This window comes from Anomaloglossus baeobatrachus, chromosome 2, assembly GCF_048569485.1.
Source record: "Anomaloglossus baeobatrachus isolate aAnoBae1 chromosome 2, aAnoBae1.hap1, whole genome shotgun sequence".
Classification (NCBI taxonomy): domain Eukaryota; kingdom Metazoa; phylum Chordata; class Amphibia; order Anura; family Aromobatidae; genus Anomaloglossus; species Anomaloglossus baeobatrachus.
Genome location: NC_134354.1, coordinates 535173950 through 535200934, shown reverse-complemented (window position 1 = coordinate 535200934; position 26985 = coordinate 535173950). Strand labels below are relative to the sequence as shown.

The following is a 26985-nucleotide window of genomic DNA, read 5'->3' as shown; positions in this document are numbered from 1 at the left end:
TGTGCGACAAAACGGGCTACATTCCCCCAAAACATCAATAATACAAAAGGGGACACCGTAAAATAGAGAATAGGATGTAGTAAGGTAACCACCTACCCGCTGTACACAGATATCGGAACACATCCCCCTCTGTGGGGAACACCGCTCCTACAATACTGAATTTGGAGGTGGGTGATCACCATCCTGCATCCCTTCCTCTACTTTCCATTTTCTCTTTTTGGATATTTCCATCATTGTGATATTCTCAGGACTTGATAAATTATATTTTATTGTGGACATGATTATTACATTTGTTATTTTGTTGCTATAGTGTAACAATTTGCTATCGTTTTTTTGGCCAAAATAAAATAATAAAATAAAAAGCCTTGTTCGGCCCTTGTCTTGGATACCTGCCCAGTTTTCGCAGACAAGGCCCCACCTTGGATACACTTCAGATTACAGTAAGGAATTGTTCCCAGCAGTTGCCTAATATGTTTTTGTAACTACTGAAGGGTCATTTCAGGTAATAGACAAGGTCAAGTTCGGCTTCACTTCCCGACCAACCTTATTGGTAGAATACAAGAATATTTGGAGGGATTAATATGAATTGCCATGTTCCAAATATCATTACTTTTAGATATTATAATATATTTTTGTTATTGACAACCCATTCTTTCATCTCAACTCATTAAGTAGCAGTCTTTTATCAATTCTTTGCGTCTTCTCCTTCAAGCTGTGATGATTGGTTTGGTTTAGGAAGAGCTGCTTATTATACTTGGAGTTAATAATTGGTGCAGGTAGAATGGGACTGCATAACTGTATGTAAGGCGGCCCATACACATTGGAGAAAACGTGAATAAAACGGACAATTTTGACCATAATAAATCATCAACAACAAGTTTAGGTTAAAAAAAAAAAAAGCCTGATTGTTCATTTTAGCCGCCGACCGACAATTGTTTGTAATTGTTCTAAATACCAGTTTAGCCTGTTGGATTTTTTTTTTTTTTTCGCCCAATGGTCAATGGCTGAAAAAGATTGTCTTGACCGTTGCAGTCTATAATGTTCTAAAAAAGGATGGTTTGCACACAGACTGGAGTGGTGAGGTGCCAGCAAAGGGAGTCCTTGAGCCCCTTAGTAACTGTAGGCCGTAGATTGCTGCTCACTCAATTTGAAATACAAAAATTCTTTAATATTGTGAATTTTCAAAACATACAGTGTAAAATTTTATGTACAAAGCGACACCTACTTTGACGTTTCGACCACTTCAGGTCTTACTCATATAGTCGCTCAGTACAATGGTAATCTGATTGAAGATTTAAGTATATAGACCGGCTCAGTGGGCAAAAAGGTTCTGAGTCGACGAGTAGTGGACTCCTAAATCTAGGCACTGTAATACCAAATGATGGGTATATGATGTAATGCATCCTTCTTGGGAGACGGCGTAGGGGAGTAAAGTTTGCTTGTGTTGTCAGGTAATGAAAGTTCTTTCTCTTCAAGAATAGAGTTTGTTCCTCAATGCCAGTCTAGTATTTATAATGTCCAAAAGAGGATCTCGCTGTAGGTCCTGATATTGGCGTCTACGGCAAGGATCGCCAACAGGTGCAACACGCACAGGTGCAACACGCTCCACTAGGCACTAGCACTGCCACTTCCTAATAACTGGGCGCCAGATCACACGCTCTACCAGGCACTAGCACTGCCACTTCCTAATAACTGGGCGCCAGATCACACGCTCTACCAGGCACTAGCACTGCCACTTACTAATAACTGGGCACCAGATCACACGCTCTACTTGGCACTAGCACTACCACTTACTAATAACTGGGCGCCAGATCACACGCTCTACCAGGGACTAGCACTGCCACTTCCTAATAACTGGGCGCCAGATCACACGCTCTACCAGGCACTAGCACTGCCACTTCCTAATAACTGGGCGCCAGATCACACGCTCTACCAGGCACTAGCACTGCCACTTCCTAATAACTGGGCGCCAGATCACACGCTCTACCAGGCATTAGCACTACCACTTCCTAATAACTGGGCGCCAGATCACACGCTCTACCAGGCATTAGCACTACCACTTCCTAATAACTGGGCGCCGGCTCACACGCTCTACCAGGCATTAGCACTACCACTTCCTAATAACTGGGCGCCGGATCACACGCTCTACCAGGCACTAGCACTGCCATTTTCTAATAACTGGGCGCCAGATCACACGCTCTACCAGGCACTAGCACTGCCACTTCCTAATAACTGGGCCCCAAATCACACGCTCTACCAGGCACTAGCACTGCAACTTAATAATAACTGGGCTCCAGATCACACGCTCTACCAGGCATTAGCACTACCACTTCCTAATAACTGGGCGCCAGATCACACGCTCTACCAGGCATTAGCACTACCACTTCCTAATAACTGGGCGCCGGCTCACACGCTCTACCAGGCATTAGCACTACCACTTCCTAATAACTGGGCGCTGGATCACACGCTCTACCAGGCACTAGCACTGCCATTTTCTAATAACTGGGCGCCAGATCACACGCTCTACCAGAAACTAGCACTGCCACTTCCTAATAACTGGGCCCCAAATCACACGCTCTACCAGGCACTAGCACTGCAACTTAATAATAACTGGGCCCCAGATCACACGCTCTTCCAGGCACTAGCACTGCCACAATCAACCTGACGATGGAAGCCAATATCGGGACATATGTAGAGATCCTCTTTTGGACATTATATATACCAGACTGGCATTGAGGAACAATCTTTTCTTGAACAGAAAGAACTTTCATTACCTGACAACACAGGCAAACTTTACCCTCCTATGCTGTCTCCCAAGAAGGATGCATTTCTTCATATAGCCACTATTTGGTATTACAGCTCCTAGATTTACGAGTCCACTCTTCCTCTACTCCTTTTTTGTCCACTGTGCTGGTCTATGTATTTAAATCTTACACCACATTATCATAGTACTGAGCGACTATATGGGTAAGACCTGAAGTGGTCGAAACGTCAAACTAAGTGTTGCCTTGAACATAAATTTGACACACTATGCTTTGAAAAGTCATCATATTAAACAATGTTTGCTTTTCAAATTAAGTGTGCAGCAATCTATGGCCTACAGTCTAGAATGTGTTTGAGGTAATCGCTGCATGAACTATTGTCCATCAGGATCTTGTTATTGTGAATGGGAGCCTTAAAGGGAACCTGTCAGCAGAAATTTCCCCTAAAACCTAACAGATTCCCCCTCTGCAGCTCCTGGGCTGCATTCTAGAAAGGTCCCTGTTATTATTGTGCCCCCTTTCTGACCAAAAAAAGAGTTTATAAAGTGGTACCTTTTTGGCTTAGGATTCTATAAATGTGACACGGGGGCGGGCTGCCTGATGGCCGTTATTCTGCCCCCTGGTCCTGTATGCTGCCCCCATCGCTGATTTCCATACTTTTGTACGCCGCCCACTGCTCCAGCCATCCCCGCGCATGCCCAGTGCCAGTCTCACTGGACTGAGCACTGTGACTGCTGGTGACGTGTGCGCAGGCAAGTGATTATGGGCGGGACTGTGACTGTTATCAGCAAGTACCCGCCCATAATCTCGTGAGCGCGCAAACCTCTCCAGCGGTCACACTGTGCTCAGTGTAGATGCTAGACTGTATGGGCTGCTTCCAGGGATGACGTCCCTTTGTCACGTGATAGGGGCGTGTTCAAAATACTATCACGTGACAAAGGGACGTCATCCCTGGAAGCAGCCCATACAGTCTAGCATCTACACTGAGCACAGTGTGACCGCTGGAGAGGTTTGCGCGCTCACGAGATTATGGGCGGGTACTTGCTGATAACAGTCACAGTCCCGCCCATAATCACTTGCCTGCGCACACGTCACCAGCAGTCACAGTGCTCAGTCCCGTGAGACTGGCACTGGGCATGCGCGGGGATGGCTGGAGCAGTGGGCGGCGTCCAAAAGTATGGAAATCAGCGATGGGGGCGACATACAGGACCAGGGGGGGCAGAATAACGGCCATCAGGCTGCCCGCCCCCGTGTCACATTTATAGAATCCGAAGCCAAAAAGGTACCTCTTTATAAACTCTTTTTTTTGGTCAGAAAGGGGGCACAATAATAACAGGGACCTTTCTAGAATGCAGCCCAGGAGCTGCAGAAGGGGAATCTGTTAGGTTTTAGGGGAAATTTCTGCTGACAGGTTCCCTTTAAGTCTGAAAAGGATTGTGTCCGGACAATGTTCTGTAGGCCATAGTGCAACAATTAACATTTTCTTGCTTCGTATTAAGCCAACGTGCTCACTCTGAGAAATCAAGCTTTGAAGATGCATTCATATTAGCTAGGAAGTGCATTTGGGTGTGTCAATGCACTTAAAGGGAATCTGTCACCAGGTTTTTGCTGTGTAATCTGAGTGTTGCACGATGTAGGGGCAGAGACCCTTATTCTAGCGATGTGTCAATTCCTGATCTGCATGCTGCCATTTTGATAAAAATCCGTTTTTCTCTGCTGCATTTCTACCACTTCTCGTAATGGTGATCTCTATATAACCCCGCTCACACCACTGGATTGACAGCTTTGTGAACACTGCTTATAGGCAGCTGCTAATCAATGGGACGCGGGCTTATACAGAGCAGGAGGACTAGGTGGCATGAGACAGCTAGCCCTCTAGTGATGATCTCCTGTTGACAAAATACTGATTTTCTGAAACCACAACAAAACAGCCCATTATGTGACACTGGAATCAGTGTTTCTGCACCTACACCATGCTGCTCTCAAATTAAATAGCAACACCTGCTGACAGATTCCCTTCAGCAGTGCATCAGCCTATCCCAGTGCACTTCACAGCATCACCTCTCAGTCCTAGCACCTTGGATTACTACAGACCAATAATTATCGCACTAGGACCTATTCACCTATATCACTAGTTTCAGCAGCAAAATTGTCCTGACGGTGGATTTCCGGCTGGAGTGTAAAAATGGTTGTCACAAACAACTCCATGATGATTCTGTTTATGTCCCTCAAGGTTAAATGCAACGAACAGCCAAACCGTGTGGAAATCTATGAGAAAACGGTGGAAGTCCTGGAGCCAGAGGTCACCAAACTAATGAACTTCATGTATTTCCAGGTACCAGTCCCCGACTTTGCACAAATAAGTTGTAAAAAGATTTGCAATAAAATGAGTCCTCTTAAAGGAATATATTCCTATGAGTGATATATGTAGATAAATGTTCAACTGGACAGTCAAAATCAGCTAAATCCTTACTTTCTGATCCCATAGTGTTCTTTTTGTGCTTGTGCTGGGGCTTATGGGGTCATCAGTGACATCTTGGTACTTAACCTCCACATTTGTGAGCTAAATTCAGATGACGTGTCTATACCTAAATAAAAAAAATACTTTCTGCTGATCATGGAATACAGTCAGAATGATCATCCCTCTGCATATTTACCCTTCTAATTTCCACTAAGTGTATAACAACCTTCCTCCTTAGTCCTATTACACAAAAGCCGCCACTTTCCGTAACATGTTTGATTTTGGTGACAGAGAAACGCTACTGAACGCTTCTGTGCCGAAGTGAAACGTCTTTGCCATGCAGAGCGGAGAAAAGACTTTGTGTCCGAAGCTTACTTATTAACGCTGGGTAAATTCATCAATATGTTTGCAGTCTTGGATGAGCTCAAAAATATGAAGTGCAGTGTGAAAAATGACCATTCAGCATACAAGAGGTGAGTTGTCCTCGGGGTCTTTTATTCTTTGACCCTCTGCTCCTCCGTCTACCTACAAACAAAAGTGCAGCTGTGTCGTATTCTGATCCACTTTCCTGTACAAAATAGTATTTTCTCACAAGAATTGTCTCTATCAGTTGTTTCCTCATTTTCGTCTTTAGAGGAAATGAGCTGTAACTTTGTTAAAATTGCAGTATACGTTTTACATGAATTTTCATAGCCAATTAACCCCTAATTTACCAGGAGACCTAAAAGGATTGTCCAGTCAGAAGATTACTGATCAGTTCTTTGAATAGGTCATTTATATCAGATCGGTGGTAATACAATACTGGTCAGCTTTTATAAGCGCTGGTGGTGACCAGATGAAAATGGTATATGGAGCTGGAATGCTCCGCTCCATTCATTTTGTAGTGGTGGCTGCCAGGTGCTACAGAGCAGCGTCTGTTCTCTTGACATAGCTGTCCTGCAGCATCTGGCAGTTCCCTCTACAAGTTGATTGGAGCTTTTTATATCTGCTCCATTTAGTTTGTTTACATCCATCTGCCCCCGGAGCTTAGAATACCGTTCTGATATTGATCACCTAGTCTAAAATCCTCAGTCTCCTCACTGGACAACCCTTTTAAGTTGAATATTATAGATACTTTCTTTGTCGCTCCTAATTGGGAGACCCAGACAATTGGGTGTATAGCTACTGCCTCCGGAGGCCACACAAAGCATTACACTTAAAAGTGTAAGGCCCCTCCCCTTCTGCCTATACACCCCCCGTGGGATCACGGGTTCCTCAGTTTTCAAGCTTTGTGCGAAGGAGGTCAGACATTCCACGCATAGCTCCACTGTTTTAGTCAGCAGCAGCTGCTGACTATGTCGGATGGAAGAAAAGAGGACCCATACTAGGGTCCCCAGCATGCTCCCTTCTCACCCCACTTTGTGTCGGCGGTGTTTGTTAAGGTTGAGGTACCCATTGCGGGTACAGAGGCTGGAGCCCACATGCTGCATCCTTCCCCATCCCCCTTTGGGCTCTGGGTGAAGTGGGATTTACCGGTCTCCAGGCACAGAGACCGTGCTCCGTCCACAGCCCCTGGGGAATCTGCTGGATATGGAGCGGAGTTTCGTCAGGGACAGGGCCCTGCTACGCCAAGGTACTCTGTGTCCCCGTACAGACCGCGCACACACTGCAGCATTGCTGGGTGTGTTAGTGCGCCGGGGACAATAGCGCTGCTGCGCTTGTGCCACACTTCCACAGCTTGCTAAGGGAGTTAGTGTGTGGGGAACTGCCGCGCCGGCCCCTGCTGACAGTTTTTACTGTGACGCGGCTGGGACTTGTGGTGCGCCGGGGACTTCCGCGCTGGCCGTGCACGGCCGCGCTTTTTACTAGAGTCCCCGGCTTTTGCGGCCTAGTTCCGTTTCGTTCCCGCCCCCAGGCCTGCCAGTCAGGGGAAGGGCGGGACGCTATACAGAAAGTCAGCGCCGAGGGCTGGAATCTGCTTTACATACTCCAGCCCTCACATTGAGCACAGTGGGAAGCCAGTTTCCCGCACTTTGTCTGAGGCACGCCCACGGTCCGCCCCTCTTCACAGAACGCCGGCAGCCATTCCTGATGTGCAGGCTGAGCTGGAAAGGGGAGACAAGTTCTGGGACACCCAGGCACGGGATTCTGGCGATTACACACCCGCTCTTAGCGGGCGGTAAGCGGCACCCTCCGGTGCTGACCCCACTAGTGAAAGTGTTCATTTGTATTTTTATGCATGCATGCTATACATTGCACTAAGTCGCTGGTGATTCTTGGCTATATACCCTCCTGGAGGAGAATATAGCATGTCGTCCGCAAAAAACAGGGGTGCCAAGGCACAGGCTTTCTATGCTGCTTGCACCGCTTGTGCGGCTGTTCTACAGGCAGGGTCCACTGACCCCCATTGTGTGCAGTGTTCGGTCCCTGTGCTCCCTGCTCGGCCAGGGCCTCTGCTGGAGGTGTCCCAGAGAGATCCACCTGTGAATACTGTCCAGGTGACGGGGACAGAGTTTGCAATTTTTGCGGATAGATTATCTGTGACTATGCCTCAGATTCTAGAAACTATGCAGTCTAGACCAGTAACTCAGACATGGGCGCTGTTGATTCATTGCTCCCTGGCCCCCCTCAGTTGGAACAGCTCCGGGGGTGTCCCACGCATCCCAGGGTGATGGCTCTGACACGGATGACAGTCCCAGACGGCCTAAGAGGGCTCGCTATGAGCGGCCCTCTACATCATCTCACTCGTCAGGCTCTCAGCAGGAGGATTCTCTGTGTGATGAGACGGAAATAGCTGATCAGGATTCTGACCCCGAGACCGCTCTCAATCTAGATACTCCTGATGGTGACGCCATAGTGAACAATCTATCGCGTCCATCAATAAAGTGTTGGATATTTCTCCCCCAGCTCCTCAAGTGGAGGAGTCAGCTTCACAGCAGGAGAAATTCCATTTCAGATTTCCCAAGCGGAAATTAAGTACTTTTCTGGACCATTCTGACTTTAGAGAGTCACTCCAGAAACACCACGCTTATCCAGATAAGTGTTTCTCCAATCGGCTTAAGGATACACGTTATCCCTTTCCTCCTGACGTGGTCAAGAGCTGGACCCAGTGTCCCAAGGTGGATCCCCCTATCTCCAGGCTTGCGGCTAGATCCATAGTTGCAATGGAGGATGGGGCTGCACTAAAAGATGCCACTGACAGACAGATGGAGCTCTGGTTGAAATCCATCTATGAGGCTATCGGCGCGTCGTTTGCTCCTGCATTCGCAGCCGTATGGGCACTCCAAGCTATTTCAGCTGGTCTTGCACAGATTGACACGGTCATACGTACATCTGTTCCGCAGGTGGCACCCTTAACCTCTCAAATGTCTGCATTTGCGTCTTACGCGATTAATGCTGTCCTGGACTCTACGAGCCGTACGGCAGTGGCATCTGCCTACTCCGTGGTTTTACGCAGAGCCTTGTGGTTAAGGGAATGGAAAGCAGATTCTGCTTCCTAAAAATGTTTAACCAGTTTGCCATTTTCGGGTGACCGGCTGTTTGGCGAGCGCTTGGATGAAATCATTAAACAGTCCAAGGGTCAGGATTCATCCTTACCTCAGCCCAGACAAAACAAACCCCAACAGAGGAGGGGACAGTCGGGGTTTCGGTCCTTTTGAGGTTCGGGCAGGTCCCAATTCTCCTCGTCCAAAAGGACTCAAAGGGATCAGAGGAGTTCAGATTCTTGGCGGGCTCAGTCACGCCCAAAAAAGACAGCCGGAAGTCCCGCTACCAAGGCGGCTTCCTCATGACTTCTGGCCTCCTCCCTCCGCATCCTCGGTCGGTGGCAGGCTCTCCCGCTTTGGCGACATTTGGCTGCCACAGGTCTGAGACCGTTGGGTGCGAGACATTCTGTCTCACGGGTACAGGATAGAGTTCAGTGCTCGTCCTCCAACTCGATTCTTCAGAACGTCTCCGCCTCCCGACCGAGCCGATGCGCTCCTACAGGCGGTATGCACTCTAAAGGCGGAAGGAGTGGTGATCCCTGTTCCCCTTCAAGAGCAAGGTCACGGTTTTTACTCCAATTTGTTTGTGGTACCAAAAAAGGACGGGTCTTTCCGTCCCGTTCTGGACCTAAAACTTCTCAACATCCACGTGAGAACCAGACGGTTCCGGATGGAATCTCTCCGATCCGTCATCGCCGCAATGTCTCAAGGAGATTTCCTAGCATCGATAGACATCAAGGATGCTTATCTCCACGTACCGATTGCTCCAGAGCATCAGCGTTTTCTACGCTTCATTATAGGAGACGAACACCTTTAGTTCGTAGCCCTGCCTTTTCGTCTGGCGTCAGCCCCACGGGTCTTCACCAAAGTCATGGCAGCTGTAGTTGCAGTCCTACACTCTCAGGGACACTCCGTGATCCCTTACTTAGACGATCTGCTGGTCAAGGCGCCTTCTCAAGAGGCATGCCAACACAGCCTGAACGTGGCGCTGGAGACCCTCCAGGGTTTCGGGTGGATCATCAACTTTCCAAGTCGAATCTAACCCCGACCCAGTCGATAACATATCTTGGCATGGAGTTTCATACTCTCTCAGCGGTAGTGAAGCTTCCGCTTGTCAAATAGCGTCCATTGCAGACAGGGGTGCAATCTCTCCTTCAAGGTCAGTCACACCCCTTGAGACGCCTCATGCACTTCCTAGGGAAGGTGGTGGCAGCAATAGAGGCAGTCCCTTTCGCGCAGTTTCATCTGCGTCCACTACAATGGGACATTCTCCGCCAATGGGACGGGAGGTCGACGTCCCTCGACAGCAACGTCTCTCTCTCTCAGGCGGCCAAGGATTCTCTTCGACGGTGGCTGCTTCCCACCTCATTGTCGAAAGGGGAAATCCTTCCTACCTCCATCCTGAGCGGTAGTGATGACAGATGCGAGTCTGTCAGGGTGGGGAGCAGTCTTTCTCCACCACAGGGCTCAAGGTATGTGGACTCAGCAAGAGTCCACTCTTCAGATCAACGTTCTGGAGATCAGAGCAGTGTATCTTGCCCTACCAGCCTTCCAGCAGTGGCTGGAAGGCAAGCAGATCCGTATTCAGTCGGACAACTCCACAGCGGTGGCATACATCAACCACCAAGGAGGAAATCGCAGTCGGCAAGCCTTCCAGGAAGTCAGGCGGATTCTGACGTGGGTGGAAGCCACGGCCTCCACCATATCCGCAGTTCACATCCCAGGCGTGGACAACTGGGAAGCAGACTTCCTCAGTCGCCAGGGTATGGACGCAGGGGAATGGTCTCTTCACACGGACGTGTTTTAAGAGATCTGTCGCCGCTGGGAGATGCCGGACGTCGACCTAATGGCGTCCCGGCACAACAACAAGGTCCCAGTTTTCATGGCACGGTCTCACGATCACCGAGCTCTGGCGGCAGATGCCTTAGTTCAAGATTGGTCGCAGTTCCGGCTTCCTTATGTGTTTCCACCTCTGGCTCTGTTGCCCAGAGTGCTGCGCAAGATCAGGTCCGACTGCCGCCGCACCATCCTCGTCGCTCCAGACTGGCCAAGGAGGTCGTGGTACCCGGATCTGTGGCACCTCGCGGTAGGCCAACCGTGGGCACTACCAGACCGACCAGACTTGCTGTCTCAAGGGACGTTTTTTCCATCAGAATTCTGCGGCCCTGAACCTGACTGTATGGCCATTGAGTCCTGGATCCTAGCGGGTTCAGGATTGTCTCAAGAGGTCATTTCCACCATGAGACAGGCCTGAGAACCTACCTGCGCCAAGATATACCACAGGACGTGGAAAATATTCTTGTCTTGGTGCTCTGCTCAGGGAGTCTCTCCCTGGCTATTTAGTTTGCCTACTTTTCTTTCCTTCCTGCAATCCGGGTTGGAAAAAGGTTTGTCGCTCAGCTCCCTCAAGGGGCAAGTCTCAGCGCTATCTGTATTTTTTCAGATGCGCCCAGCACGACTTCCTCAGGTACGCACGTTCCTGCATGGGGTCTGTCATATCGTCCCTCCTTACAAGCGGCCGTTAGAGCCCTGGGATCGGAACAGGGTTCTAATTGTTCTTCAGAAGCCGCCTTTCGAGCCTATGAGGGATGTTTCCCTTTCTCGCCTTTCACAGAAAGTGGCCTTTCTAGTAGCGGTCACGTCTCTCCGGAGAGTGTCCGAGCTAGCAGCGCTGTCATGCAAATCTCCCTTCCTGGTGATTCACCAGGACAAGGTGGTTTTGCGCCCTATTCCGGAGTTTCTCCCTATGGTGGTATCCCCGTTTCATCTTAATCAGGATATCTCCTTGCCTGCCTTGTGCCCTCATCCAGTTCATCAATTGAAAAGGATTTGCATTTGTTGGATCTCGTGAGAGCACTCAGGATCTACATTTCCCGCACGGCGCCCCTGCGCCGCTCGGATGCACTCTTTGTCCTTGTCGCTGGTCAGCGCAAAGGGTCGCAAGCTTCCAAATCCACCCTAGCTCGGTGGATCAAGGAACCAATTCTTGAAGCCTACCGTTCTGCTGGGCTTCCGGTTCCCTCAGGGCTGAAGGCCCATTCTACCAGAGCCGTGGGTGCGTCCTGGGCATTACGACACCAGGCTACGGCTCAGCAGGTGTGCCAGGCGGCTACCTGGTCGAGTCTGCACACTTTTACCAAGCATTATCAGGTGCATACCTACGTTTCGGCGGACGCCAGCCTAGGTAGACAAGTCCTTCAGGCGGCGACGGCCCACCTGTAGGGTAGGGCTGTTTTTACGGTCCTATCACGAGGGGTTATTATACCCACCCAGGGACTGCTTTTGGACGTCCCAATTGTCTGGGTCTCCCAATTAGGAGCGACAAAGAAGGGAATTTTGTTTACTTACCGTAAATTCCTTTTCTTCTAGCTCCAATTGGGAGACCCAGCACCCGCCCTGTTTGCTTAGGGATTTTTGTGTGTTCGGGTACACATGTTGTTCATGTTGAATGGTTTCGGTTCTCCGATGTTCCTTCGGATTGAATTTGTTCTTAAACCAGTTATTGGCTTTCCTCCTTCTTGCTTTGGCACTAAAACTGAGGAACCCGTGATCCCACGGGGGGTGTATAGGCAGAAGGGGAGGGGCCTTACACTTTTAAGTGTAATGCTTTGTGTGGCCTCCGGAGGCAGTAGCTATACACCCAATTGTCTGGGTCTCCCAATTGGAGCTAGAAGAAAAGGAATTTACGGTAAGTAAACAAAATTCCCTTCTTTTCACCCTTAATCCTGTTCTCGTCCTAATCTTTTTCAATAGGCTGTTTTGTGTGACCCTGTAGGCAACAGTTCTGTTTTCCCCACTTAAAGAGGTTTTCCCATGAACAAAGTTAATTTTAGTTAATTTTGAAATAATAAGTTACACAAGTGCATATGTTTAAAAAAAAAAACAAAACCAGTGTTCCTATGCTGAGATAATGTTATATATGAGTTCCTGCTATATACTGTGTAATGGCTGTGTCTCACCATACAGGGACATGGTCTGATCATTCCACATCTCCTGAGCAGGGGAGGAAGTAAAAAATATACAAACATTAAAGTATGGAATCACAAATAAGTCTTTGAGGTAAAACACTTTTTAAAAACAGGCAGGGAAATGTTTTACCTCACAGAAAGAATCAGCTATGATCCCATGCGGTAATGTTTTTATACTTTTTTTTTTTTTTTTTTTTTTTTTTTAACTTCCTCCTCTGCCCAGGAGATGTGATATGATCAGACCATGTCCTGTACGGTCAGAAACTGCCATTCCACAGTACATAGCAGGGGCACATATATAAGATTATTTCAGCAAAGGAAGATTTTTTTTTTTTTTTTAAACACATCCAATTGTGGAAATTATTATTCCAAGATATATTGAATAAAACTAACATTAACTTGGTATGTGGGAAAACCCCTTTAAAGGTAACCTGTCACCAGATTTGGTGACTAAAAGCTGCAGCCACCACCAGTGTGCTCTTATATTCTAACATGCTGTATATAAGAGCCCAGGCCGCTGTGTAGAACGTAACAATCACTTTATAATACTCACCTAAATGGTCGGTGCAGTGCAGTGCAGATGGGTCAAATGGGTGTCTCCATTCTCTTGCTGCAGCGCCTCCTCTTCCGGCCATCTTTATACTCCTTCTTCTGAAGCCTGGGTGCATGACGCGTTCTACGTCATGCACACAGGCCAGTATTGAGGTCCTGTGCAGGCGCACTTTGATCTTCCCTGAGAAGGGCGGATCTAAGTATTGTAGTGTGCCTGCACAGGACCTCAATGCCGGCCTGTGTGTATGACGTAGGACGCGTCATGCACCCAGGCTTCAGAAGAAAGAAGACAAAGATGGCCGGAAGAGGAGGCGCTGCAGCAAGAGAACGGAGACACCTTTCTGACCCATCTGCACCGCATCGACTGTTTAGGTAAGTATTATACAGTCATTTTTCCGTTTTACACAGTGGCCTGGGCTCTTATACACAGTATGTTAGACTAGAAGAGCCCACTGGTGGTGGCCGCAGCTTATAGTCACCAAATCTCGTGACAGGTTCCCTTTAAGTTTTGGAATGTGTGAAACAATTTTGGGAAATGGTCTGTGGCTTAGTTTTCGCTGCAGCACGTCCCCCCCACTCTTCCGCCACAGAGGCTAATATACTTTCTCCCACATATTTATCTACTAGATTCGCAAAAAAACACCAAAAAACTGAGCTGTAACAAAAAACAAACAAAAAAAAACCCAGTAAACATGCAACATTACAAGCATGCAAATGGCAGCCTCTAGACAAGAAAAAACCAAAGCGAAAAATTGTATGAAAAATTTATTTTCTTTGTCGCTCCATTGGGAGACCCAGACAATTGGGTGTATAGGCTATGCCTCCGGAGGCCGCACAAAGTATTACACTCAAAAGTGTTAAGCCCCTCCCCTTCTGCCTATACACCCCCCGTGCTCCCACGGGCTCCTCAGTTTTTTGCTTTGTGCGAAGGAGGTCAGACACGCACGCACAGCTCCACAGATTGGTCAGCAGCAGCTGCTGACCATGTCGGATGGAAGAAAAGTGGGCCCATATAGGGCCCCCAGCATGCTCCCTTCTCACCCCACTCTTGTCGGTGGTGTTGTAAGGTTGAGGTATCCATTGCGGGTACGGAGGCTGGAGCCCACATGCTGTTTTTCCTTCCCCATCCCCCTTAGGGCTCTGGTGGAAGTGGGATCCTATCGGTCTCCAGGCACTGAGACCGCGCTTCATCCACAACTCCTGTGGAGCCTGCTGGATAGGAGCCGGGTATCGTTCAGGGACATGGCCCTGCTACTTGGAGGTACTCTGTATCCCGGTGGGGACCGCGCACAGCAACACTCCAGCTTTGCTGGGTGTGCTAGTGCACCGGGGACCACGGCGCTGACCGGGTTAATCTGTGCCATTACACACTCAGCGTTGCTGAGTGTGTTTATGTATAGGGAGTGCTGCACTGACCGCCGCGGCCATGGAAACACTGCGGCGCGGCTGGGACTTGTAGTGCGCCGGGGACTTTCACGCCGGCCGCGCTTTTACGGCGGCCGCGTTTATTACTAGAGTCCCCGGCTTTTTGCGGCCTAGTTTCCTTTCCTCCCGCCCACAGCCCTGACAGGCAGGGGAAGGGCGGGACGCTGCACAGAACGAGCAGCACTGAGGGCTGGAGCATGCTTTGCATACTCCACCCCCCTCACTGTGCACAGTGCGGGCACCAGTTCCCGCACTTTCTGGGTCACGCCCACGGCTCCCTCCTCTCCTCAGGACGCTGGCAGCCATTCCTGTCAGCTCCTCGGACGCAGCAGAGGGGGACAAAGTCTGGGAGACCCAGGCAGGGACTCTGGTGGCCTCACAACCGCTTTAGGCGGGTGGTAAGCAGCACCTGTGGTGCTAGCCCCATTGTGCAGTAGTGTAACATTATATGTTTATGGTATATATGTTTTACACTGTATGGTGCACAGTTGATTTCTGGCTATATACCCTATTGTGTTACTCAGGGAAGATAATAGCATGGCGCCCACGAAAGGCAGGGGTGCCAAAACACAGGCTTATTATGTTGCCTGCGCCGCATGTACGACCCCGCTACCGGCAGGTTCCACTGACCCTCATTGTGTGCACTGTTCGGCCCCTGTGGCACTTACTCAGCCGGAGCCTCTGCTAAGAGGGGCCCAGGGGGAGCCACCTGCTAACACTGTTCAGGTGACGGGGACGGAGTTTGCAAAACTCTCTGAGACTATGGCTAAGATACTAGAAGCCTTGCAGTCCAGGCCGGTATCTCAGCACAGGGACTCTGTTGAATCTTTGTTCCCTGGCCCACCTCAGCTGGACCAACAATGTCCTCCCGGGGTATCTCATGGATCCCAGGCTGAGGGTTCTGACACAGACCCCAGCCCCAGACCGACTAAGCGAGCTCGCTTAGATTTTCCCTCGACATCATCATATTGTGCAGGGTCTCAGAGGGGGGAATCTCTGGTTGATGATGCGGAGACAGCTGATCAGGATTCTGATCCTGAGGCCGCTCTCAATCTTGATACTCCGGACGGGGACGCCATAGTGAACGACCTTATTGCGTCCATCAATCGTATGTTGGATATTTCTCCCTCAGCTCCTCCGGTGGAGGAGTCAGCTTCTCAGCAGGAGAAATTCCGTTTCAGGTTTCCCAAGCGTACACCGAGTATGTTTCTGGACCACTCTGATTTCAGAGAGGCAGTCCAGAATCACCATGCTTGTCCAGATAAGCGTTTTTCTAAGCGCCTTAAGGATACACGTTATCCTTTTCCCCCTGACGTGGTCAAAAGTTGGGCTCAGTGTCCCAAAGTGGATCCTCCAATCTCCAGACTGGCAGCTAGATCCATACTTGCAGTGGAAGATGGGGCTTCACTCAAAGATGCCACTGACAGGCAGATGGAGCTCTGGTTGAAATCCATCTATGAAGCTATCGGCGCTTCTTTTGCCCCAGCGTTCGCAGCCGTATGGGCGCTACAAGCTATCTCAGCAGGTCAAGCGCAAATTGACGCAGCCACACGCACGTCCGCGCCACAGGTGGCGTCCATAACCACTCAGACGTCGGCATTTGCGTCTTACGCTATTAATGCTGTCCTGGACTCTGCGAGCCGTACGGCGGTTGCATCCGCCAATTCGGTGGTACTCCGCAGGGCCTTGTGGCTACGGGAATGGAAGGCAGATTCTGCTTCCAAAAAGCGCTTAACCAGTTTGCCAATTTCTGGCGACCGATTGTTTGGCGAGCGTTTGGATGAAATCATCAAACAATCCAAGGGAAAGGATACATCCTTACCCCAGCCCAAACCGAACATACCCCAACAGAGGAAGGGGCAGTCGAGGTTTCGGTCCTTTCGGGGCGCGGGCAGGTCCCAATTCTCCTCGTCCAAAAGGCCTCAGAAAGATCAAAGGAACTCTGACGCATGGCGGTCTAAGTCACGTCCTAAAAAGGCCACCGGAGGGGCCGCTACTAAAGCGGCTTCCTCATGACTTTCGGCCTCCTCACTCCGCATCTTCGGTCGGTGGCAGGCTCTCCCGCTTTTGCGACGCCTGGCTGCCACGGGTAAAAGACCGTTGGGTGAGAGACATTCTGTCTCACGGTTACAAGATAGAGTTCACCTCTCGTCCCCCGACTCGATTCTTCAGGTCATCCCCGCCTCCCGAGCGAGCCGAGGCTCTTCTGCAGGCGCTGGGCACTCTGAAGGCAGAAGGAGTGGTGGTCCCTGTTCCTCTTCAGCAACAGGGCCACGGTTTTTACTCCAACTTGTTTGTGGTCCCAAAGAAGGACGGGTCTTTCCGTCCTGTCCTGGACCTGAAACTTCTCAACAAACACGTAAAGACCAGGCGGTTCCGGATGGAATCCCTCCGCTCCGTCATCGCCTCAATGTCCCAAGGAGATTTCCTTGCATCGATCGATATCAAAGATGCTTATCTCCACGTACCGATTGCCCCAGAGCACCAGCGCTTCTTGCGCTTCGCCATAGAAAACGAACACCTGCAGTTCGTGGCACTGCCGTTCGGCCTGGCAACAGCCCCACGGGTTTTCACCAAGGTTATGGCTACTGTAGTAGCGGTCCTCCACTCTCAGGGTCGCTCGGTGATCCCTTACTTGGACGATCTCCTGATCAAGGCACCCTCTCAAGAGGCATGCCAACACAGCCTCGACGCTACCCTGGAGACTCTCCAGAGTTTCGGGTGGATCATCAATTTTCCAAAGTCAAATCTGACACCGGCCCAATCGCTCACATACCTTGGCATGGAGTTTCATACCCTCTCAGCGATAGTGAAGCTTCCGCTGATCAAGCAGCGGTCACTACAGACAGGGGTACAATCTCTCCTTCAAGGCCAGTCACACCCCTTGAGGCGCCTCATGCACTTCCTGGGGAAGATGGTGGCAGCAATGGAGGCAGTTCCTTTCGCGCAGCTTCACCTGCGTCCTCTTCAATGGGACATCCTACGCAAATGGGACAGGAAGCCGACGTCCCTCGACAGGAACGTCTCCCTCTCTCAGGCGACCAAAGCTTCCCTTCGGTGGTGGCTTCTTCCCACTTCATTATCGAAGGGGAAATCCTTCCTACCCCAATCCTGGGAGGTGGTCACGACGGACGCGAGTCTGTCAGGGTGGGGAGCGTTTTTTCTCCACCACAGGGCTCAGGGTACGTGGACCCAGCAAGAGTCCTCGCTTCAGATCAATGTTCTGGAAATACGGGCAGTGTATCTTGCCCTGAAAGCGTTCCAGCAGTGGCTGGAAGGCAAGCAGATCAGAATTCAGTCGGACAATTCCACAGCGGTGGCATACATCAACCACCAAGGCGGCACACGCAGTCGGCAAGCCTTCCAGGAAGTCCGGCGGATTTTGATGTGGGTGGAAGCCACGGCCTCCACCATATCCGCAGTTCACATCCCAGGCGTGGAAAACTGGGAAGCAGATTTTCTCAGTCGCCAGGGCATGGACGCAGGGGAATGGTCCCTTCACCCGGACGTGTTTCAGGAGATCTGTTGCCGCTGGGGGGTGCCGGACGTCGACCTCATGGCGTCCCGGCACAACAACAAGGTACCGACGTTCATGGCACGGTCTCAAGATCCCAGAGCTCTGGCGGCAGACGCCTTTGTTCAGGATTGGTCGCAGTTTCAGCTCCCTTATGTGTTTCCTCCGCTGGCACTGTTGCCCAGAGTGTTACGCAAGATCAGGGCCGACTGCCGCCGCGTCATCCTCGTCGCTCCAGACTGGCCGAGGCGGTCGTGGTACCCGGATCTGTGGCATCTCACGGTCGGCCAACCGTGGGCACTACCAGACCGACCAGACTTGCTGTCTCAAGGGCCGTTTTTCCATCTGAATTCTGCGGCCCTCAACCTGACTGTGTGGCCATTGAGTCCTGGATCCTAGCGTCTTCAGGGTTATCTCAAGACGTCATTGCCACTATGAGACAGGCTAGGAAACCAACGTCCGCCAAGATCTACCACAGGACGTGGAAAATTTTCCTGTCGTGGTGCTCTGCTCAGGGTTTTTCTCCCTGGCCTTTTGCCTTGCCCACTTTTCTGTCCTTCCTTCAATCTGGACTGGAAAAGGGTTTGTCGCTCGGCTCCCTTAAGGGACAAGTCTCAGCGCTCTCTGTGTTTTTCCAGAAGCGCCTAGCCAGACTTCCACAGGTACGCACGTTCCTGCAGGGGGTTTGTCACATAGTTCCTCCTTACAAGCGGCCGTTAGAACCCTGGGATCTGAACAGGGTGCTGATGGTTCTTCAGAAACCACCATTCGAGCCAATGAGAGATATTTCTCTCACGCCTTTCGCAGAAAGTGGTTTTTCTAGTAGCAGTCACTTCACTTCGGAGAGTGTCTGAGCTAGCAGCGCTGTCATGCAAAGCCCCTTTCCTGGTTTTTCACCAGGACAAGGTGGTTCTGCGTCCGGTTCCGGAATTTCTCCCTAAGATGGTATCCCCCTTTCATCTCAATCAGGATATCTCCTTACCTTCTTTTTGTCCTCATCCAGTTCACCAATGTGAAAAGGATTTGCACTTGTTAGATCTGGTGAGAGCACTCAGACTCTACATTTCTCGTACGGCGCCCCTGCGCCGCTCGGATGCACTCTTTGTCCTTGTCGCTGGCCAGCGTAAAGGGTCACAGGCTTCCAAATCAACCTTGGCTCGGTGGATCAAGGAGCCAATTCTCGAAGCCTACCGTTCGGCTGGGCTTCCGGTTCCCTCAGGGCTGAAGGCCCATTCTACCAGAGCCGTGGGCGCGTCCTGGGCTTTGAGGCACCAGGCTACGGCTCAGCAGGTGTGTCAGGCGGCTACCTGGTCGAGCCTGCACACTTTCATGAAACACTATCAGGTGCATACCTATGCTTCGGCGGATGCCAGCCTAGGTAGACGAATCCTTCAGGCGGCGGTTGCCCACCTGTAGGAAGAGGCCGTTTTACGGCTCTCTTACGAGGTATTATTTTACCCACCCAGGGACTGCTTTTGGACGTCCCAATTGTCTGGGTCTCCCAATGGAGCGACAAAGAAGAAGGGAATTTTGTTTACTTACCGTAAATTCCTTTTCTTCTAGCTCCAATTGGGAGACCCAGCGCCCGCCCCTGTTTTTTTGTGTACACATGTTGTTCATGTTGAATGGTTTCAGTTCTCCGATATTCCTTCGGATTGAAGTTACTTTAAACCAGTTTATAATTCTTTTTCCTCCTTCTTGCTTTTGCACCAAAACTGAGGAGCCCGTGGGAGCACGGGGGGTGTATAGGCAGAAGGGGAGGGGCTTAACACTTTTAAGTGTAATACTTTGTGCGGCCTCCGGAGGCATAGCCTATACACCCAATTGTCTGGGTCTCCCAATTGGAGCTAGAAGAAAAGGAATTTACGGTAAGTAAACAAAATTCCCTTCATTTATTAGTTTATTCATTATTATTCAGGATATTTTTTTATACAATTTTTCTCTTTAGATTCCAAAAACCAGACACCATTTAGGAACACTGTTGATTTTTTAGCTGAAACACAAGGACCTGAAATGGATGAATGCTTATGAATGGTGACTGGATTACAAGGATTTCCTTTTTATTCTTACTCCTTTCCCTGATCTTGATTTATTTGTAGGGCTGCTCAGTTTTTACGAAAAATGGCAGATCCACAATCGATCCAGGAGTCCCAGAACTTGTCAATGTTTCTCGCCAATCATAATAAGATAACTCAGGTGTGTGCACAGTGCTTCAATATTCCCTCCATAGACTGGTATACTGATGATGTGTAAGGTGGGGTACTGATTTAATGTATTCTTCTTGCACGTTATTGTGACTCCATACTGGCTTTCTCCTCAGGATCCGCTCCCCCTCATTTGCTGTATTGTTCTTCACTTTGCAGTCATTGCAGCAGCAGTTGGAGGTCATTCCCGGCTATGAAGAACTCCTCGCTGACATTGTGAACTTGTGTGTGGACTACTACGACAACAAAATGTACTTGACGCCTGGGGAGAAGCACATGCTCCTAAAAGTAAGGAAGCCACAGACTGTGTTTATGCTTAGTTGGTAACAGAAGAGGCATTTCTCTCGGTATTAATGAAGGTAGCCCACCCACCAAGTGGAATACTGACTAGTGGTAGAAAATGTAGTACCGTAAGATTGGCAGCTCATTATATTGCATCCACTTCACGTGCCATTTTCATTAGAAGGAATGTGCGCATTTATTATTTTTGGGGCACATATCAGTAAATTGGTTCTGTAATAGTGCACCCCAAAGGTCTCAGAACAAGGTCATCATCATCTTCTTGTTTTTATTTTGTGGCTTCAGAATCCCACTATTATTTAAAGGGGTTTCCCTATTCACAGTCCCATCTTATGTTCTATATTGCCCAAAATAAAAATAAGAAAGTAAAATGCCTCATGCGCAAGTGACTTTGAAGAGACGTCAGTGCTGAGATTGGCTTGATATGAGTCATCACTAATACGCCAAGGTTTGTCTGATGAAAGTGTAATTAAAGCAGTCCACTATCGAGCAATATTAAAAAACTGACCCGCACATCCAACAAATGGGAACAGGTGCTAACTGAAAAAACATAGTAACTATAAATGCATACAGTTGCACACTGAAAAAGCCAAAAATGTACAAGGGAAAATATGGCACTGCATTACTGCAAAAGAGAGATATTTAGTTTATGTATTGGCCAATGCATGTAAGCCCGGAAACCAACGGCAAGGTATATCTCTGTAATCCGGGAACCACTAACCACTATCGAGCATTGACTACAGTGCTCACTTAGCATAACAATGTCACATGAGCATTGGGAGAACCGGCGCTCACATCACTGGAATGACGTCGGTATATAAGGTGTTGATTTTATTTTACATTGGGGAATATAATATTTAAGAAAGAATTGTCCCAAGTAATGGAGAACGCCATTAAAGGGACTTGTCAGCACAGAATCACTATTCAAACCAAGTCCAGGCGCTCCTGCATCATTGCGAGGCTAATCATTTATAAACACTATCCACCTGCTTGTTTTCCCTCTATCGCCGCCCTCCCCTCTTCTTTGATTGACGGCTCTAACTGTATAGAGTCAGAGAATAGTTGAGATAGGTGGAATGGTGTAAATATTTGCCCCCGCCATGATGCAGGAGCGCCGGTACTTGGTTTGAACAGTCATCCTGTGCCGATAGTCCTTTTAATTCTGTTAGTTATTCTACATCACATGTAAAGGCCCCCATATGTATTAGACTTAAGCGTGGTGAGGAGCCTGTCACATTTGATGGGATTCGCGGTGAGTCTGATGTGTACAGAGGCTTCCCGACTCTTCCCCAACAGATGTTTGGGACATGAGGATTGGGCAGTTTGACTTTAACACCCAACCATTTTGTTATTCAGGACATAAGCTTTTTGGTAGTGACTTTCTCCACTTTCCGGTTTTAAAAGCCATGAGTGTTCAGGAGAGACAAACGTTCATGTTTAATGGGGGGGTCCGGAGAGGTAATTGTAGCCATTGTGCTGTTAGGCATCGTGGGTGTTTGGCCAGCTTGTCCCAGTATCATAATAAATGACCGTCCTCATAGTGCCATATCTGTGCCAGGATATTACATGATTCGATTTCTTTTTTATTTTTTTTAAGGTTATGGGATTTGGTTTGTATCTTATGGATGGGAACTTAAGCAACATCTACAAACTCGATGCTAAGAAGAGAATTAATCTCACCAAAATAGACAAGTTCTTTAAGGTAAGGAAGGGTATTGAATAGCACACAGATAATAAGCAGCAGCACAACTCTATAGACTGTGTCTGGTATTCATGATCCCCCTCTGTCACCAGAATTGGGGTCAGCTGCAGTACCAGACGCGGCCCATGAGTAAGAGGGGTGCTGTTTCTTTATCATATTGGTATTGGAAGAGCAATCGTGCCAGGCTTTCTCAGGGCTAACCTCTTTCTGTGTTTTTCTTTTCTTGCCATGTCTGAGCGCAGCAGCTGCAGGTTGTGCCTCTTTTTGGGGACATGCAAATAGAACTGGCAAGGTACATTAAAACCAGCGCACATTACGAGGAGAACAAATCCAGGTAAGCTTTCCTAGGGTCTGTCTGCCTTTTATTCCCATAGTAAATAACCATAATGTCATATGTGTTGACTAAAAATGAAAACAAAAACAAAAAAAAAACAAACCTCCATTAAGGCCAAATTAAGTTACTGTTAAGTGGTCATTAGCTGCTTGGCTGGTTAATATTCCTAAATGATTTCTCATTTGTGCATTTGTTCTTTATCCTAATTTATACCATTTTTCGTTAAGTGCTTTTTTTTTTTTTTTTTTTTTTTTTTTTTTTTTTTTTTAGCATTTCTTCCTTTGTAATGCACTAGTTTATTCTCTCCGACAGATGGACATGTACGTCGTCCAGCAGCAGTCCTCAGTACAACATCTGTGAGCAGATGATCCAGATTAGAGAAGACCACATGCGCTTTATCTCCGAGCTGGCACGGTACAGCAATAGTGAGGTGCGGTCTTACCCAGGGCCGGTGGTTTACGAGTTGGAGGTCTCAAAATATTTACTAACTAAAGGGATTTCACAGTCGGTGTAAATCACAGGGATCAGGCAGTGCTTTTAGCCATAGACTTCAGTATTTCTGGTGTGAGGCTAATTTCCAGTAGTATTCAAACAATGTGCAATACAAGGTAATATTGTAGTACCGTGTTAGCCAGAAAAATCAATTGAAATACTATGTCCCAAGAATGACAAAAGTATTTTAAAGGTATCACTCCTAAAATACTTTTCTTTATCGTTCCTATGGGAGACCCAGACAATGGGTGTTTAGCTTCTGCCTCCGGAGGACACACAAAGTACTACACTTAAAAGTGTAGCTCCTCCCTCTGAGCTTATACACCCCCTGGAGAACCAGATCTAGCCAGTTTATAGCTTTGTGTTCATGAGGCATACATCGACACAAGCGTTCTCATCTGATTTTTGATTTTTGGAAAGAGTTTGAAGAAAAGCGGGTCCAAGTCTGGACCCCCGGCATGTCCCTTCTCACCCCACTGTGTCGGTGTTGTTAAGGTTGATTCCAAGGCTGGAGCCTCCTTACATGCCGCGCTCCTTCACCATCCCTCCTGGGCTCTGGCTTGAAGTGGGAGCCAGCACGGTTCTCCATGCTTGGCAGTAGACCGGTCTCCATCCGCAGCCCTTCAGGATCCTGCTGGACCGGAGCACTCATCCCCAGGGATTTGGAACCCTGCGTCTCAGCAAGCTAAGTACCTGAGACATTTATATATTGGGGGTCCCTGTACTTTATTGTTGTGGGAGAGTGTGCTGATTGTGTTTTATGACATTTCCGGCGGGTTCTCTGGCTGTCGCCTGAGAACCGCGCCGATGGTGCCTGCGCGCCGGCCGCACCGCTCAAATTTAGGCCCCGGCTTTGCCGGAGGCCTAGTTTCGGTTTCTCTGCCCTCGCATGTCACTCGTGCAGAGGGACAGGCTCTGCTCCGCCCGGCGGCCGTTCTGCACAGGGGAGGGACACTCCTCACTGCAGTGTATGTCCCCTCCCCTGTAGGTCTCTATGGCCCTCCAGATCCCGCTCCTAAGCAAGTCTCGCCCCCTCTCTTCGCTCCGGCGGCCATTTTCTCAGCGTTCCCCCTGCGATCAGACATTGCAGCGCTGGTCTGCAGCATCCCTTCTGAGGTGCTGTGCTTGGGGTCCGGGCTTCGGGATCTGGAGGGCACACAACACCGCTCCAGCGGTCTGGTAAGCCACAACCTCTGGTTGTGGACCTCTGTATATACTCTCTGGGGTTCCTTCTCTGGCAGAGCCCCTACTCCAGCAGCATGTCTCACACGAGGAGCAAGGCTCCAAAGCTGTATTCAGTATGCACTGCATGTAAGCTCCTACTGCCAGAACCGAGCACCTATCCACATTGTGATGCCTGCTCTAACCTGACGGTGCCTCAGCCTGGAGTCTCACTCCCAGTGGTCTCTCAGGCTGCTCCTGCTCCTATGGCTGAACCCCCGGCTTGGGTAGAATCCTTTTCTAGGTCTATCTCCCAGTCTTTTGCCGACTCCATGGGACTTCTGTCCAGGACTTTGCTGAATATGCATCAGCCCCCTTCACAGGGTGCCTCTGCTGCTAGGGGTCTCTCAGGACCGGAGCTCACAGAGGATTCATCATCTGGTCCCAGACCCCGTCCTTCTAAGAAGAGACACAGGGTTCCCTCTCCTTCCTCGTCCCGCGGCTCTGATTCAGGAGCTGACTCGCAGGACAAGGAGGATGCCTTTACAGGGGGCTCGGAGGTTAACTCCGTGTACCCCATTGATCTGTCCGAAAGTGACTCAGATGTTAGTGATTTGATTGCGTCCATTAATTCTGTACTGGATCTCAATCCGCTAGTAACAGAGGAACAACCCTCTCTGGCAGAAAAGCACCAGTTTACCTCGCCTAAAAGGGCAAAGAGTGTGTTCTTTAACCACTCCAGTTTTCAGGCCGCTGTGACCAAGCCCAGGGCCTGTCCTGACAAACGCTTCCCAAAGCGCGGTTCTGATGACCGTTTTCCATTTCCACCTGAGGTGGTCAAGGAGTGGGCTCATTCCCCAAAGGTAGACCCCCCGGTGTCTAGACTCTCAGCCCGGACCGTTGTATTGGTGGCTGATGGCACCTCTCTTAAGGATTCCACTGACCACCAGATTGACCTTCTGGCCAAATCTGTATATGAAGCGGCAGGGGCCTCGTTCTCCCCGACTTTTGCAGCAGTGTGGGCTCTCAAAGCCATCTCTGCTTCTCTAGAGGCGATGCATTCCCTCGCCAGGGAATCTATGCCCGAAATGGTTACCTTAACTTCCCAAGCTTCAGCTTTTTCATCCTATGCCATGTCTGCCATGCTGGAGGCTTCTCACCGCACTGCGGTGGCTTCGGCTAATTCCCTCGCTATCCGCAGGATCTTGTGGCTTCGAGAGTGGAAGGCAGATGCTTCTTCAAAGAAGTACCTTGCTGGACTCCCTTTTGCTGGGTCCCGACTGTTCGGTGAACAGCTGGATGAAATTATTAAGGAAGCTACTGGCGGGAAGAGTACTTCCATGCCACAAACCAAATCCAGGAAACCTGTCCAGGGCAGGAATCAGTCGAGGTTTCGTTCCTTTCGTTCCTCCAACTGGTCGTCCTCTAAGCCCTCGGCCTCATCCACTAACTCAGCCAAGGACCAGAAATCCAACTGGCGCCCAAAAGCGCGTCCACAAAAGACCGCAGGAGGTGCTGCCGCCAAGGCAGCGTCCTCGTGACTATCTGCCCGCTCCAGCAACATCCTTAGTCGGTGGCAGGCTCTCCCACTTTGGCGACGCGTGGTTTCAACACGTCTCCGATCAGTGGGTGCGGGATATCATCTCCCACGGCTACAGGATAGAATTTTCTTCCAGCCCGCCAAACAGATTTTTTCTGTCAACTCCCCCCTGCTCCAAGGCCGCCGCCTTCTCTCAGGCCGTGGCATCCTTGCAGGCCAACGGAGTAATTGTGCCGGTTCCCGCCCGGGAACGGTTCAGAGGTTTCTACTCAAATCTCTTCCTAGTCCCCAAAAAGGACGGTTCCTTCCGGCCCATCCTGGATCTCAAGCTTCTCAACAAGCATGTTCAGGTGCGGCATTTTCGCATGGAGTCCCTGCGATCAGTCATTGCCTCAATGACCCATGGGGATTTCCTGGCATCCATCGACATCAGAGATGCCTATCTGCATGTGCCAATTGCAGTTTCACACCAGCGTTGGCTACGTTTTGCAATCGGAGAGGAACATTTCCAATTCGTGGCTCTCCTCTTCGGGTTAGCCACGGCCCCTCGGGTATTCACCAAGGTCATGGCAGCAGTGATTGCGGTTCTGCACCTCCAGGGGTTGGCAGTGATTCCTTACCTGGACGACCTTCTAATCAAGGCTTCATCCAGCGCAGACTGTCAGCGGAGTGTCTCGCTCACTCTCGCCACTCTAGCCCAATTCGGGTGGCTTGTCAATCTTCCCAAATCCACTCTGACTTCGACCCAGAGTCTCACGTACCTAGGGATGAAGTTCGAGACTCTGCCGGCACTTGTGAAGTTGCCCTTAGTCAAACAGCAGTCCCTCCAACTGGCGGTGCGCTCTCTGCTGAGGCCCCGCCGTTATTCCCTCAGGCGCCTGATGCAGGTGCTGGGTCAGATGGTGGCGTCAATGGAGGCTGTTCCCTTTGCCCAGTTCCATCTGCGTCCCCTGCAGCTGGACATTCTCCGCTGTTGGGACAAGCGGCCTTCCTCCTTGCACAGGTTAGTGGCTCTGTCGCCACAGACCAGGAGCTCTCTTCAGTGGTGGCTTCGGCCCCTCTCTCGGTCTCAGGGGCGCTCCTTTCTGGCCCCGTCCTGGGTGATC

General features: G+C 49.7%; 1 protein-coding gene across 2 annotated transcripts in view; it reads left to right on the top strand.

Annotated features, from left to right (window-relative positions):
* Positions 1 to 26985, top strand: part of LOC142291801 (cytoplasmic FMR1-interacting protein 1) — a 186337-nt gene that overhangs the window by 33041 nt on the left and 126311 nt on the right. For both annotated transcript variants that reach the window (XM_075336624.1, XM_075336623.1), the window contains exons 5-11: positions 4996 to 5097; positions 5515 to 5696; positions 20246 to 20342; positions 20510 to 20638; positions 22248 to 22352; positions 22595 to 22686; positions 22999 to 23116. In XM_075336624.1, coding sequence (XP_075192739.1) covers positions 4996 to 5097; positions 5515 to 5696; positions 20246 to 20342; positions 20510 to 20638; positions 22248 to 22352; positions 22595 to 22686; positions 22999 to 23116 — 825 coding nt within the window. The remainder of the gene's footprint in view (positions 1 to 4995; positions 5098 to 5514; positions 5697 to 20245; positions 20343 to 20509; positions 20639 to 22247; positions 22353 to 22594; positions 22687 to 22998; positions 23117 to 26985) is intronic.